Raw genomic sequence first — 15,754 nt, 5'->3', positions numbered from 1 at the left:
GACCGGGAGGAGGAGCTTCCCGGGAGGCCGGGGGCGGGGCAGTGAGTCTGGGCCGGAGCTCCCAGGGGCTGGGAGAGCTGGGGGCGGGGCCGAGGGGCCGGGGGCGGGGCCGGAGCTCCCCGGGGCTGGGCGAGCTGGGGGCGGGGCTGAGTCAGGGGGCGGAGCTATCGGGCCGGTCGTCCTGGGGGTGGGGCTGGGGAGCCCGGCGAGGGTCCAGGGGCGGAGCTCCGGGGGCGGGGCCGGGGAGCCCAGCGAGGGGCCGGGGCCCGGCTGACCAGGCTAAGGGGGCAGTGGGGGGAGAAGCTGCAAGGCCGGGGGCGGGGCCTAGGGGCGGGCGGGGTGGGGAAGCTCCGGGCTCCGGGGAGGAGGCGGCCGTGCGGGAGGCGGGCAGTCGGGGCGGGGCGAGCGGCGCGGAGGAGGCGGGGCGTGCAGAGGCCCCGACGGCGCTCGCGGCGGGGCTGTGAGGCCGCCCAGCTCCGTGCAGCGAGCGCCCCCCGCGCCCCGCTCCAGCAGTCCCCGCGCCCCCGCCCCGCGCCCGCCATGCCCGAGCAGCTCAGCGTCGCCGAGTTTCTGGCCGTCACCGCGGAGGACCTCAGCTCCCCGGCTGGGGCCGCCGCCTTTGCCGCCAAGATGCCCCGGTGCCGGGGGGCGGCCCTGGCGCGGGAGGAGGTGAGGGGGCCGAGGCGGGAAGGGTCGGGGGTCCCGGCAGGGCCTCTCCTTGACCTTCGCGGGCGTGACCGGAGCTGCGATGGCCCCTACCGCGCCCCGGAAACCTGACCCCTCTCTAGATCCGTGCGAACCGAGTGCATCTCCAACATCGGCGCCCGCGCTGTCGAGTCCGGGGAGGGTCCGAGGGACCTGGGGGTGGGGGGGTGGCTTAGGTCCTCTCGATAAGGGACTTCACAGGTCGGGGCCATCACCCCAGCGCCCTTGTTCACCTGCCCCGTCGCACGCGAGTTTGTGCAGCGCCTCTCTGCATCTGTTTGGGTTTTCATCTTTGGAGCCCCACGAGTTTGCTCCCCGAGTCCCTCCCCTGCTGGGAAACAGGCCTTCCCGCCTCGGTCCTGAACTGACTTCTCCTCGGCTGCAGGGAGGCCCCCTCCCCCTGGCTGCTGGTTCTGAAATTTGGCCGGCGCCTGTGGAATGAATGCGAATGAGAAGGCGCCAGGAGCCGGGGTTCACCTTGGCCAGGCTGTTGGCAAGTTTGTAGTCTCCCTCCCCTCCCCTTCCCTCTTTGTCTTTCCCAGAAACGCGTCCCAGGCCTTCGCCTTCGCCCTTGCGGGCTGCCGCACCCCATTCCCGTCTGTACTGGAGTCCGGTCCTCCTCTGCCCTCCTCTGCCGACCTGCTGCGCTCTCCCGGGCCTCTGCAGGGGCAGTTGTAGGGCAGACACCCTGCGGCTTTGGGCCCGGGGAGAATAATGTGCCTGTGCAGCTCCCTTTCAGGGGATGCCCCGAACTGGGTGGCATTTTGGACCTTAGCAGGGACTCTCCTCTTCCATCTTTCACCATAGGGGTATTGAGCGCCTACTGTGTGGCAAATGCAAAGCTCAACGGTTCAAAATACCCCGGGGCCAATGTCTTGAGGAATGTCTCCTCCGCCCCTCCCTGGCAGGCTGAACCCCCATCCCAGAGTCTATGTGCATCTCTCTGTAGGGGGGATAGAGGATTGTGGAAAGAGCATTCACTTTGCCAGAGGCAGAGCTGTGTTCAAATTCTGGCCTTGTCGTTTGCCAGCTGTGTGAGCTTAGGTATGTGACCCCATCTGTTTGAGCCTCATTTTTGGCATCTGTAAAATGGGATAATAATGTTTACCTCACAGGGCTATGGTATTACGGTGAGTCAGTGTGTATAAAGCATGCATCTTGATAAATGGAATGATTACCGGGTTAATTGATGGATATTTTTAGACAACGACTGAGCTTCTTTTGTCCTCATTTCTCTCACAGAGCCTCGCCTAGTGCATTGCACCTAGTAGGGTTACAGGCTTTCATTAAAGTAAGAAGCAGCCAATGACCTTTTGGCTGCTTTCCTTGGAGTCTACCACCTAGGAATGTGGATTCTGTTTTTCTGGGAGATTCACAGGGAAACTGTCATCCTGGTTGGGAGAGTGCTTTCTGAGGTTTGTCTTCATAGCCTCACGTTTCATGACCTGGAAGAGTTCAGTGCCATTGGCATCCCTAGGGCTTTCACAGTTCACCCTCCTCTCTGGGTTGTTCATTAAAATGTTAAATCAGAGCAGGAGCAGGAGCAGGAGAAGGGGCTGTACTATGAACCTTTCTCCAGGGACAGAAATGCCCATTTATGCTTGTGCATCTGGCCTTGCCTGGCTTAGTGTGTGTCAGCACTTGTGTGTGGTGGTGGTGGGGTGCAGGGGGGGAAGTTTCAGGGGGAGCCCTTGGAACTGGTCTGGAGGCTGTAGTAGACTCTGGCCAGGGCTCAGCTTTGTCCCAGTTCAGGCTAGACAAAAATCTGGCCTCCTTTGCCTTCAGGACTTTGGTTTGGTGCATGTAAGGGTTTGTTTTTGCAGCAGGAAAGTCTGTGACACCCAAACACAGCTTTTCTCTTCAACATTTCAGTGTCAGAAAAGTTAGAATCTGACCTTTGGATTGGACTTTCCTGAGGTTTCCTGTTTGATTTTGCATTCATGTTTATATTTACATGCAGTTTGATGCTGGCATCCGCCTACCCCCCACCCCCCACCCCCCAGCTCCCCCACTCCATCCCTACCCCCATTCTGGTCATGACTAACCCACCCCCAGGCCTGAAGCTCCATTTGGCTGAATTAAAATACAACAAATTCTTAAAGCAAGTCTTCCAGTCCCTGCTGTCTTCCTGGGAGTTACTAGAGACTGTCCTGGGACTTGCAGCCCTTTTTTATTTTTGTAGTCCTACTAAGAAGGACCCTTGGCAGGCCACTGAAAACTAGAATGTCAGAATTGAGCAACCCTTTAAGATAGAGATCACCTATCTTAAAGAGATCACAAACTCTCATTTAAGTTGGGGAAATTGATGTCCAGAGAACACAAGAGACTTGTCCAAGCTCCTACCTCTGAGTAATAGAAGAATTGGTATTGCCACCCAAATATTCTAATCCCTGGTCCTATTCTATTTCTTTCTGAAGTCCAACTGCCTATTCTCCCTATGTAGTGTCTCTGAACCTCAGTTATTCCACTCTTAAAATGGGTCTAATAATCCCTCCTTGCTTACCTCTTCTAGGTTGTTAAAGACTTTTGTTTTTCATTGTGAGACACTATACGAATGTGAGAGAGTATTAAAACAAATAATTCTGTCAACCACTCTTTCCTGTTCTGGGCCCCTTTACAGTCTTCATCTTATTGGTATTCACAAGAACACGGGTAAAAATGGGCCCAAGAAGGTTAAGGCAATCTCCTCGTGTCACATAGTGGGTCTGTCCAGTTCTCCATGCCATCTCTGGGCTAGGCACCAAGGACATAAAGATGCTGCTCTGGTTTGCTGGCTGTTTGGGGGAGATGTGGCCTATCTTAGGGAGATAAGTAGGAATCCCAAGAGTCTGTCCTGAGTGCCTAGAAAGAAGTACAGAAAGGTCTCATAAGAGGCCAGTGGGGTGGGGGAGTGAGAGAACAGTGAGGACTGGTGCAGTCAGGGAGAACTTTCTGGAGGAGGTGACTTCCAGATGGGTCTTGAAGGCTGGAGGAACTCCATCATTCAGTGGAGAGGGTGAGTGAATTTGGAAACTGGTGGGAAGAGAATATATTCAGGAAGCAAGTAAGCCATTTTGACCAGTGCTGAGAATTCATGCTATATTATGCATCTCAACTTGTGAACTTATATCTCCTACTAGATCTTAGATAAAGTAGTCTTCCACAAATAGGAGATCTTCCAAGGCTTGTGTTTCTTATATTTATTTGAAGGTTAATGAAGTTTTAATTGCACAAAGGGCATGATAATTTTTTATTAAGTTTTAAATTTGGGCTACTGTGGCTCAGGTGGTTAAGCATCTGCCTTTGGCTCAAGTCATGATCCTGGGATCGAGCCCCATGTTGAGCTCCCTGCTCAGTGGGGAGCCTGCTTCACCCTCTCCCTCTGCCCCTTCCCCTGCTTGTGCGAACGAGCATGCTCTCTTTTTCTCTTACTGCCTCTCAAATAAATAAATCTTTTACAAAGTTTTAAATTTTAATTCCAGTATAGTTAACATATAGTGTTATAAGATCATGATTATTTATAATTTAAAAATTTAAAAACAGGGATCCCTGGGTGGCGCAGTGGTTTGGCGCCTGCCTTTGGCCCAGGACGCGATCCTGGAGACCCGGGATCGAATCCCACGTCGGGCTCCCGGTGCATGGAGCCTGCTTCTCCCTCTGCCTTTGTCTCTGCCTCTCTCTCTCTCTCTCTCTCTCTCTCTCTTTATCATAAATAAAAAAAAATTAAAAAAAGAAATATAAAAACAAAAATTTAAAAACATAACAGAAAAAGCAAAAGTCACCTCTGATGTGCCTCACAACCCTTATACTCTCCCCAGAGGTAATTGCCATGGAAATGTGTGAGCTTCCCAGTGAATGTCCTCAGAGAAGATACATTATTGTAAGAGGGTGGTACTTAGGAGGAATGTTTACTTCGTGTCTTATATTACATAGTTCATACTTTATTGGAGTCAGATTTGTTTCTTCCATTGTGGCTTTTTTTTTTTTTTTTGGAATCTCGTTTTTAGAAAGAATTTGGTCATTAAGACTCTTGTGTATTTTATGTTCTGTTTCATCCTGTGTCTTTGTTTTACAAAAAATAATAAAAATCGTGTAATCTTAGAGACTGTTTGCAAGAAACATAAGCCTTCTCAAGCTGTTTCTGTTGAAGGGAAACTCGTTTTGAGGAATTAGAGGTGCCTCGTGGGACTGAAGCGTGGGAAGGAGGAGCGGAGCGCACCAGGGCCTCGCTTGAGGTGGGGAAGTGGTCAGGAACAAGGCAGCTGCTTCATCATTCTGGCTGCATTGCCTCTGCTTCTTTCTGCACCTCTGAACAGCGCCTTTGCTCACTTGTCATCACAGGACCCAAAAGGTATCACCCAGTCTTCTTGGGAGGACAGGTGGCTTCAGCCCTCCAATTAATGTGACCTCGTGAGTCTAGTGTCTGTAGGTAACCAAGCCAGTCTTGTGTCCCACTTCCCGATTCCTGGCAGAGAGCTTGATGGCCTGGCTCAGCTTCTGGATTGGTTCTAGGAGTGGCTTTTCACCCCTGGTTTCATCAGCAGAGGCCATGGAAGGGCAGACTTGGGCAGGGGAAGCGTGGCTACACAGACCTGTGCTGTGGGAGGGAGCGCTGCTCAGAGAAGAGAGGCAGAGCCTGGAGAGCCCCTACTCCCCATGTGTCCATGGCAGTTGTGCTTTGTGTGGCACAGCCTAAGATCCAGGGAGAGGCACTGTGCTCATCCTGTTTTCTGCCTACTTGGTTATCCAGGTGTAGATGGACCTCAGTCTGGAAAGCTCAGGTTTAGTGGGATTAAAAAGATGGAGAGCTAGGGGCACCTAGGTGGCTCAGTTGGTTGGGCATCCAATTCTTGATCTCAGGGTCATGAGTTCAGGCCCTGAGTTGGGCTCTGCGTTAGGTGTGGAGCCTACTTTAAAAACAAAAACAAAACAAAAGGACAGCTAGAGGGTGTAGCATGACTTGGAAGGCTGCGATTGCCAATTCGTCACTTGGGCTTTTTGCTGGACAGTGAACCCAATCATAGTGTCCAAGGAATGGATGAAGCCAGTCCTGCTGAGGGACACAGCAGTCAGCATAGTGCCTGGGGACTGCTCCATGCCAGGCCCTGTATTATGCACTGGGTGGATACATTGCTTTTTCAGAGAAATACAGGCCTAAGCTCCAAGAGCTTACAAGTCTTCTGGGGAAGACAGCTAGTAAACAGATTAACAAACAAGGAAGTAATTTCATGTTGTGATAAATGGCATGAAGCCTCATCCTCCTGGTCAAGGCCTTCCCTGGGGTTTGGCCCTGGGTCCTCATTTCTTTGCATGCTAGCCCCTGCCCAGGCAATCTCACCCACACCCATGGCCACGGTCCTCTCTCATCTTTAAGTGACTCACTTACATTTGCATATCCAGCCCAGACCTTCATGTTTAGCTGCTCACTTGGCTATTTCACTTAGAGATCTCAACGTGTCCAAAACCATACTCGTGACTTCCCCCAAAGGCTGGCCCTTCCAGTATCTCCTTCTCCATGAGTGGTACGTCCCTCTATTCTGTTACACCAGCCAGAAACCTTCTACCTCCACATGCATCCTTCATCACCGGGGGGCAACAGTTCTATAAACATCTCCACAGCCTACCCACTTCTCTACATCCTGACCCTGGTCCAAACCAGCATCACTTCTCCCCTGGCGCACTACAGTAGCCTCCTAACTTCTGTCTCCGCTTTTATCCTAGGTCAGTTTTCCATGATAGCACTATATCTCTCCTTTGCAGCACACATCATGCATATATTTTGTATTTATTTGTATAATGATTTATTAAAATTTGATTTCTTTTTTTTTTAAGATTTTTATTTATTTATTCATGAGAGACAGAGAGAGAGAGGCAGAGACACAGGCAGAGGGAGAAGCATGCTCCCCGTGGGGAGCCCAATGCGGAACTCGATCCCGGGACTCTAGGATTACACCCTGGGCTGAAGGCAGGCGCTCAACTGCTGAGTCACCTGGGCATCCCTAAAATTTGATTTTTCACTAGATTTTGACTTTCATGAGAATAGAACTTAATCTCACCACTGTACCCCTGGTATTTAGGAGTATTAATAGAGAATAATGGTGTGAGGGTGCTCCGGATAGAGGGAACAGCTTAAGTAAAGGCCCTAAGGCAGTAAAGAATCTAAAGTATCTGTGACACTTAAAGGAGGCCAGAGAGGCAGAAGTGTAGTGATGAGTAGATGGAAGAGCATGACCAGATGAGTTTGGGAAGGCAGGCAGGGGCTAGGTCATATTCAAGCTTGTAGGCCCTGATAGCAGTTTGGGATTTTATCTATTTTGCAGGCAAGCAGCATGATCCAATTTCTGTTCTAGAAGGATCATATCAGGTGCTGTGTGGAGATTAGATTGGAGGGAGCAGGAGAAGACCCAAGGAGAAGACCTAAGACCCAGCTGCTGTTGTAGCTGCAACAGCTGTTCATGGAAGAGATGATGGAAGTGTAGATAGGGCCATGATTGGTGTAGGAGAGAGGTGGACATATTCTAGAAGTATTTTATAAGTGGTAACATCAAAATTTGTTGATGGAGTGCATGTAGAGGGTGGTAAAAAAAACCAACCCCAGATTCCTAAGGAAGAGTGCCATTTACTCTTCCCTTGGAGGTGGAAATCTGGCAGAGAAATAGGTTTTGGGGGAAAGTCAGGAATTCTGTTGGTACAATCTTGTAGGTCTTGAGACATCCAAGTGGAGATGTCAAGAAGGCATTTGGAGTTTGTGTGTTTATTTGTTTCGGATATATGAGTTCTGGAGATGAAAGGAGTGGGCTGGAGACACACGTTGGAGAGTTGTCAGAGTTGAGATAGTGGGTTTCAAACTTGCATCTATGTAAGAATCTCCTGATATCATTCCTAGCTGTATCTTTCTTAGGCTTCTTATTGCAAGCAACGGAAACCACCCTGAGCTGCTTTGCACAAAAAAAGGAGTTCATTGAAAGGGAATATTCAGTAGGTCACAGAATTTCTGGGAAGCTGGAGAACTGCAATGAGGTGGCTGGCAGGATCTCAGCCAAAATCATTCCACTGAGCCAGTTTGGCGAGGACACTGCTGCCATGCGCTAAATGCCACAACTTGTTATTATCCCTGTCCTTGGAGACTGGGCTTCTTCATTGCTGTTGCCACCGGCATGAGAATGGGTCTTCCCCTCTCCACTCCTGATTCAGAGTCTGCAGTGAGTGCCTGATTGGCCGAGCCTGGCTCACACCCCTGTACCCTAGCAGCAAGGGAGTCTGGAAAAGCAAGAATTTGGTCTTGTCAGCTTTCTAGGAGGTGAGCTCTGCCAAGACTTTCACAGCAAGTCATTTCCCAGATGGAGGACAGAGATTCAGATGCCAGATTGGCAAAAAATGACAAATGTCCTTGGCCAGTTTGCCAGCCTGCAGGGGGTTGCCTGGGAATCTGCATTTTAACCAGCACCCCGGGAGATGCTCATGCAGGCAATCCATGGACCACATATTCATGCATTGCATTAGCTGATGTTTAAAGCTGACGGAATGGATGTGATCACCCAGGGAGAGGAATGAACGGGGCTCAGGTCCAAGCTCTGGAGAGCTCCAGGGCTGAGAGATTAGGAGGGGAGGACAAGTTAATAAAGGAGGCTGAGAGGCGCCTGGGTAGCTCAGTGGGTTAATCATCTGCCTTCAGCTCTGGTCATGATCTCAGGGTCCTGGGATCGAGCCCTGCATTGGGATCCCTGCTCAGCAGGGAGTCTGCTTCTCCCTCTGGAGAAGGAGATGTCAGTGGGGAAGGAGGGAACTGGAGAGAGTATAGTGCTGCAGGAGCCAGGAGAGAAATGTTTCGAGGAGGGAGCAGTGCTCAGCTCGGTCAGGTGCTGCCTAGATGTCCAGAGGCAAGATACGAAAATAGCAAACACAACCCCTGAGCGTGGCCACACGGATAACCAGGTTCCGAGCAGGGCCGGTGCTGGCTTCCCCTCTGTGCCGGCCTGGCCTGATGCGAGGAGTGGGCAGCTGGGCAGTTGTCCCAGGACAGGGAACAGAGGCATGGGGTGATGGCTACAGACCTGAACCGAGAGGCTTTTCCAGGATGAGCTTAGACCACAGCCCCATCTGAACCCCACCTCGTCCTGTACCTGCCTCTGCACGAGGGCAACAGGTAGAGCCTCCTCCCATCTCTAAACATCAGTCTTCATTGTTCGCTTCCTTGCCTGATGTTCAGCTGTTTTTGACCACCGGGATGATGCAAGCAGGTTTGAGAACAGAAACTGGAACTTTAGGTCATGGCAGAAAGAAATGCTTTTCCCTAAGGCAGTTTGGTAGTCTAGCCCTCAGGCAGACGTTGTCTTGCTGGAAGATCCTTTGTTTGTTTAGATATTTATTTATTTACTGGAGGGGGAGGGACGGGGAGTGAGGGGGAAGGAGAGAGAACCTCTAGCAGACTCCCTGCTGAGCATGAGCCTGACATGGGACTCGATCTCATGACCCCAAGATCATGACCTGAGCTGAAACCAAGAACCGGGCACTCAACCAACTGAGCCACCCGGACACCCTGCTAGAAGATCCTTTCCATGGGCCTGGTGCCTGGGCCCAGAGCACACGAGGCAGTGAGGCCCATGGAGGCACCGTGAGTTCCCCAGACTCCAGGGCAGAGCCCTGGGCGCCCTCTGTCCTAGGAACATTGTGCCTGGGCCTCACTGGGGTCAGTGAGTGGGCCTCACTGTGGAGGGTACAGGAGGCTGACCTGGGAAGGGTTCTCGAACTCAGCTGGCTTTTGACCTTGACTGAGCTTTTAAGAACTTCAGATGCCATAGGCTCCACCCAGACCCACTTTTTGAGACTCTCCCAGGAGTGAGGCCTGCACAAGTGAGCAGTTCAGAAGTTCCCCAGGCGACTGCTGAGCAGTCAGGGTGAAAATGATTGTGGTAAGCTATGGCCTGCCCACGTAAGGTCATTGAACTTATGGAACACCTGCTGTGTGCAAAGCGGATTTTAGGTTCTGAGGGCACACAGATGAGAAGACAACGCCCCCATCTGGAAAGGAGAAGGACTTACGCCCCTGAAAAGCTGACAACCCACAACATCTAAAGATGTGGCTGAGGTCTATGGAGAGGATCCAGTGGCTGATGTCAGACAAACCTGGGTTTGGATTCCTATTGGCCATGTGACCCCAGGCAAATGACTTCACCTTTCTGAGTCTCAGTTTCCCCATCTGTAAATCAGGGGCCATACAAACTATCTTGTGGGGTTGTTTAAGGGGATAACCTATAGAGCATCTAGCATATCCCTGGCACATAACAGACACTTAACTTTCTAAAAGTCCCTTTTACTAAGAACACAATTACACCTGCACAAGGGATGACTAAAGAGATCAGGAACTGCAAACAGAAAATGAGATCATTGCAACAGGGATGAAGCCATTACTACGAGTGAATGCTAAAATCGTCCGTGTGGTGCTGGCACCAGAGCAGAAAGAGGAATCTTGTGTCCCCTGCAGGTGTCTAGGAGTGAAGAGCTGAGTCCAGTTCTGCACAAGGCAGATTCTTCCCTCAGCTCTGCCTTTTGCTGCCTCTCAACCGTTCATTTCTTCCTCAAACGGTGGTTTTTTTAAAAAAAAAATTTTTTTTTTAAATTTATTTGACAGACAAACAAACAGGGGAGGGGCAGAGGGAGAAGCAGGCTCCCTACTGAGCAGGGAGCTGTATGGACGTGGGGCTGGGTCCTAGGATCCTGAGATCATCCAGGATCCCAAGATTATGACCTGAGCCGAAGGCAGACGCTTAACCGGCTGAGCCACCCAGGTGCCTCTCATCAAACATTTATTGAGAGCCTCCCGGAGTCTTAGTCCTGACTGTGTATTACAGTCTTCTGGGTTGCTGTTAAGTAGATTTCTTAAAATTAAGAGAAAATTCGCTATTTTAACCATGTTAAAGCATGCAGGTCAGTGGTCATTATTCACAGTGCTGGACAGTCCCCACCACTTACCCCAGAACATCTCACCCCCAAAAAGAAATGCTGTGCTCCTTAGTAGTCATTTCCCACGGGCCCTCCCCCAGCCTCCTCTTCCCTCTGGATTTGCCTATTCTGAGTATTTCATATCAGTGGAATCCTAAAGTATGTGCCCTTTTGTGTCTGGCTTCTTTCACTTAGCGTAATGTTTGCAGGGTTCCTCCTTCATGTCCATCTGGGATGCTTTAAAAGCAATAAAAATAGGAACAGCAAACACACCAGGCAGTGCTGTAAGCATTTCCCAAATCTAAGCCCTGTAATCCCATAAGGAAATAAGGCACAGAGAGACAGACAGCTTAGTAAACAGGATCACCAAGTAACTTACAGGTTGCCCATGCAAGATCTGGGACATATTTATCCTAAAAAAATTATTCCTTGATGATCTGAAATTCAAATATAACAGCATGTCTTTTATTTATTTTTTGCTAAATCTGGCAACTCTACTAGCAGTAAGTAGCAAAGCCAGGATTGGGACTTGGGAGTGCTTGACCTCTCACTCCATGGGTCATGCCTGACTGATTTTAACAGGTCTCAAATGAGGCTCTGGTATCCTTACTTTTTTTTTTTTTTAAGATTTTATTTATTTATTCATGACAGAGAGAGAGAGAGAAACAGGCAGAGGGAGAAGCAGGCTCCGTGCAGGGAGCCCGATGTGGGACTCGATCCCAGGTCTCCAGGATCACAACCCTAGGCTGAAGGCACTAAACCGCTGGGCCACCGGGGCTGCCCATGGTATCCTTACTCTTTGAAGTGCTCCAGGTGATTCCTCTGGCAGCCTGGAGATGTGGGTCACAGGACCTGGGAGGACAGAGAAGATGTTCACTGGGCAGGAGAGCTACGCTGCAGCCCTCCCTGTCCGCCGGGCCCTGGGCTACTTGCTGAATGCCTGACTGCACTTGGTCCTGTGAGATTGATGCTGTTATTATCCCATTTGACGGATGGAGAAATAGAGGGTCTGAGAAACTAAGTCACTTGCTCTAGGTCACCTCAGTAAGACTATCAGAAACAGAATTCGGATCTCAGAACAGTGTGATGGAAGAGCTGGAGTCCTTAACCGCTGCTGCTGCTTCTCTGTTCCCATAGGGCCTTGGTCATATTCATTCGTTTACCCATTTATTCATTCTACAAATGCTTGCTGGTGCTCACGTGCCGGGCCCTGTGCTGGGTGCTGTTGATGCAAAGGCAAATGAGCTGATCCCTGCCCTTTGAGTCTTCAGCTCTAGAGGGAAGTCAGACATGTGTGGTATGTAAGAGCCACGAATGCCCTGATAAAAGCCTGTAGTGCATACAGGGTGGCACAAAGGCGGGTGGGATGAGTTCTGGAGGGGTCAGTTCTGTTGAGGGAGGGAGGTGGTGACCTAAGCTCAGTCCAGAAAGATGAAGTGCCTACTAGGTAGGATCAGGGAGGAACTCTCTGGCAGTGGGAACAGCATGAGCAAAGGTGTGGCGGCTGGCAACAGCCTGGCACGTTGAGGAAATGGCAGTTTGGTAGGACTGGAGTTTATGGGATCAGTGATGGATATCCAGTTGGGTGCAGGGAGGGGAGGCAGGTGACCCTTTGCTCCCCTATCCAGGGAGGCCAGGCCAGGCCAGGCTGTCTGTCTGCAGAGTTGGGTGGAATTCAGGGCTTGGGGCCAGGAGCCAGACGGGAATCTAAGGCGATCGGGCCGGCAGAGTTCTTGCTCTCTTAGCTCATCACTGCCTAGCAGTCTCCCGAGAAAAATCCCAGCCAGGAAACTTGGGGTTTGCAGAGGCCTCAGCTTATGTTGAGGGTGCGGCTCCCTTCCTGAAACCCCTCTTCCTGCCCGCTTCCCACCACCCTGCAAGGGGCAGCCGGTGAGGCCAAGTAGCTTCCCTGGCCGGGGAGACCTCTGCAGGGGCCCACAGAGGGGGCCCACGGCCAGTCACTGGCTCCAGCAGCAGGAAGGAAAACAGCGAGAGGCTGAGGGACCCTGAAATAATAAATGTCAGAGCTGGCAGGAGCCTTCCGATTCCCGCCCAGCTGCTCTGTTCCAGACTCCAGATGGGAGCTGAGGAGTCCGCCTGGGAGGGAAGAAGACCAAACCAGGTCACAGCAGGGGCTGTGTAGACCTGGGGCTGACCCTAGGTCCTGGCTCCCGGGCTCTGCAATTTGGCCCATGCAGGGGCAGCAGGCAGGCAGGGCATGGGTATGGGAATGGGCAATTCCGAGATAACAATTCAGAATGGGCAATTCAGAGATAACAGGCTCAGCCAGGAGGGATTTACCTCGTGGATTGCTGTCACATGATAGTGAGACAAGGCTCTGGAAGCTAAGGGCTCTACCCTTCGTGGACCTACCTACGTGACCTTGAGCCAGTTGCATCATCTACCCAGCCTCGGTTTCCTCATCTGTAAAATGGGAAGGGTAATAGCTATCTCAGTGTCTCTGGGAGGAATAAATGAGGTCGACATAAAGTGCCTGCCCCAAAGCGATCACTCAGTAAGAAGGGGGGGTGATTGGATTCGTGTTAGTAAGTAGACTCACTCTGGGACCTCGGAATCATTCCTTCCTGTTGTGTGAGCTGCTTTGGGTTGGGCCAGGCTCTGTTCCACCCCCCTCGTGCCTGGGGGATGAGTCTACACCCTTTTCTCCCACTCGGCCATGGGTCTGCAGCCAGATCCTAGAGCTGATCATTCTACCACCAGAATTTACCACGTCACTCCTCTCTTGTCCAGAGCCCTGCGGGTGTTCCCCGTCACTCTTGGGTTAAAACCTAGGAGTCTGGTTCAAAGTATGGACTCTGGGTCAGCCCTGGTGGCGCAGTGGTTTAGCGCCGCCTGCAGCCCAGGGCGTGATCCTGGAGACCCTGGATCGAGTCCCACATCAGGCTCTCTGCATGGAGCCTGCTTCTCCCTCTGCCTGTGTCTCTGCCTCTCTCTCTCTCTTTGTCTCTATGAATATATAAATTAAAAAAAAAAAAAAAAAAAAAGGATGGACCCTGGAGCCTGACAGCCTGGGTTGAGGTTCCACCACTTACTAGTTGTACGAGCCTGGGCAAATGCCGAAACTTCTCTGGACCTCAGTTTCCTCATATGTAAGACCTCCTGGGGTTATTGACAGGTTTACATAAAATGGTGAAAAGTAGGTCACACGTGGTAGAACATGTGACTCTTGATCTCGGGAATGTGAGTTCGAGCCCCACGTTGGGGGTGGAGATTACTTAATAAATAAAAGTAAAGAAAAGAAAAGTATGTCACATGCTTACAACACAGCCTGGCACGTGGTAGTGATAGAAGCATCTGGTCAGCTCTCACTGTGAGTTTGGTCTCCCAGGGGGTCGTTCTGGGCTCTGCTTGGCCCTGACGGCTCACTATAGGCCCTGCTAAGGTGCTGCTCCAGGAAGCTCCAGTCGTCTTTCCTTGTCTCACTGTGCTCCACCAGTGTCTCCTCGTTTTTCAAGGCCTTGGAGAAGCATCACTTTATCTCAGTGTGGGGTGCTCGCTCCTCGCCTATGTCCTCCCACAGCCTTCTCTCCTGCTCTGGGCCTCCTCAGCTGTTTGCTTTTTGTCCTGTCTCCCAACACCAATTGTGTCCTGTCTCCACCCCCCCTTGAGTGCAGGACCCGAGCTGACATCCCTCTTTCCCCAGCACCCGTGCAGGGCCTTGGTACAGCGAGGTGCTCAGTATGTGTGACTGAGCACCTACTGTGTGCCGGGGACTCATTAGAGCCCTTAGCCAGGCTCCTTCATCTGCCTCACTGGGTGGAGGTCAGGTTTGCAGATTTGAGCTTCCCAAGCAGACACTATTGAAGACATGGAGCGAGCTGGGATCGCCCTGGAGTTGGGATGCTGGAAATACTTCTCAGTCCCACCCTTGCCCTTCCTTGCTGGCCACCCAGGAAGGGCCCAGGGGGGTTCCCTGCCTTTCTCTGGATCTGATGGTCAGGCAGGTTGGATGAGAAACAGCCAACTTTAGAGCCTGATGTGACCAGGACAGCTCACGTTTGCGTGGGCTACAGGCTTCCCGGTCTTTTTTTTTTTTTTTTTAAGATTTTTATTTTATTTATTCATGAGAGACAAAGAGAGAGGGAGGCAGAGACATAGAGGGAGAAGCAGGCTGTCTGCGGGGAACCCGATGGGGGACTCGATCCCAGGACCCCAGGATCACACCCTGAGCCGAAGGCAGACGCTCAACTGCTGAGCCACCCAGGGGTCCCTGCCCCAGTCTTTAGATGAGTCTGTTCTCAGCGGGAAGTGATGAGCAGAGGTGACCATCCTTCCCATTTTGCAGGTAAAGAGCCTCCTGTCGTCCAAGAGATGCTGGGGACTTGCCCAGGGTCTCAGAGCAAGTGAGAAATTGGGTCTGGAATACTGCCTCCACATCCTGTGTTCTTTCCACCATGTGCCCTTTGTCACTAGGCTGCAGAGCCTGGAGGCTGCCTCTAGCCCAAAGGTCAGCCTTTACTCCTTCCTGCCCCTCGGAGACCCTTCCAGTTGATCCTTGCCCTCCATGGGCCCTGCACCCCCAGGCCCCTGGCCCCCCTCAGGCCAACTTCTCCAAACCCACTCTCCCATCCCATTCCCTTTGTCGAAAGCTATGCCCAGACAGCTGTCATCAAAAGGTTCCGCATACTAAGGGTGCCTGGGTGGCTCAGTCAATTGAGTGTCTGGCTCTTGTCCTTAGCTTGGGTCTTGATCTCAGGGTCTTGGTCTCAGGGTCATGAGTTCGGGCCCTACATTGGGCTCCACACTGGGCGTGGAGTCTACCCAAAAAGGAATAAAGAAAGGAAGGAAGAAAGGATCCCTTGTCTTCTTGTTATTAACTCTGTACTGTAGAAATTTTCAAACATACACAAGAGTAGACTCACCCAGCTTCAACAACTATTAATATTTTCCCAATCTTATTTTTTTCATCTACTAGCCCTTACTTTTTTCTGATTATGGAGAGTTTGGAATTGTCACAGAGACAGAACAAAATGATGAACAACCTCCATTTACAAGTAACCCAGTCCTCCCCTCTCCACACCCCCACCTGTTTTCCTGACTCTTGTCTTATTTTGAAGCAAACGCCAAAAATTTGCTTAAATTCCAAACAGTTTTTTAAAAAGCGAAG

The 15,754-nt window shown here is 51.3% G+C and overlaps 1 protein-coding gene across 3 annotated transcripts in view; it reads left to right on the top strand.

Moving 5' to 3' along the window:
• Positions 1–445: 445 nt before the first annotated feature.
• ASAP3 (ArfGAP with SH3 domain, ankyrin repeat and PH domain 3) overlaps positions 446–15,754 on the top strand; it is a 49,003-nt gene continuing 33,694 nt past the window's right edge. For all 3 annotated transcript variants that reach the window (XM_055331256.1, XM_055331257.1, XM_055331258.1), the window contains exon 1: positions 446–669. In XM_055331256.1, the coding sequence (XP_055187231.1) occupies positions 541–669 (129 nt within the window). In that variant the 5' untranslated portion in view covers positions 446–540. The remainder of the gene's footprint in view (positions 670–15,754) is intronic.

The sequence above is a fragment of the Nyctereutes procyonoides genome, unplaced genomic scaffold (assembly GCF_905146905.1).
Source record: "Nyctereutes procyonoides isolate TBG_1078 unplaced genomic scaffold, NYPRO_anot_genome, whole genome shotgun sequence".
Taxonomy (NCBI): Eukaryota; Metazoa; Chordata; class Mammalia; order Carnivora; family Canidae; genus Nyctereutes; species Nyctereutes procyonoides.
The sequence above is the reverse complement of the archived record's forward strand: the minus strand, read 5'-3'. Positions and strand labels throughout refer to the sequence as shown.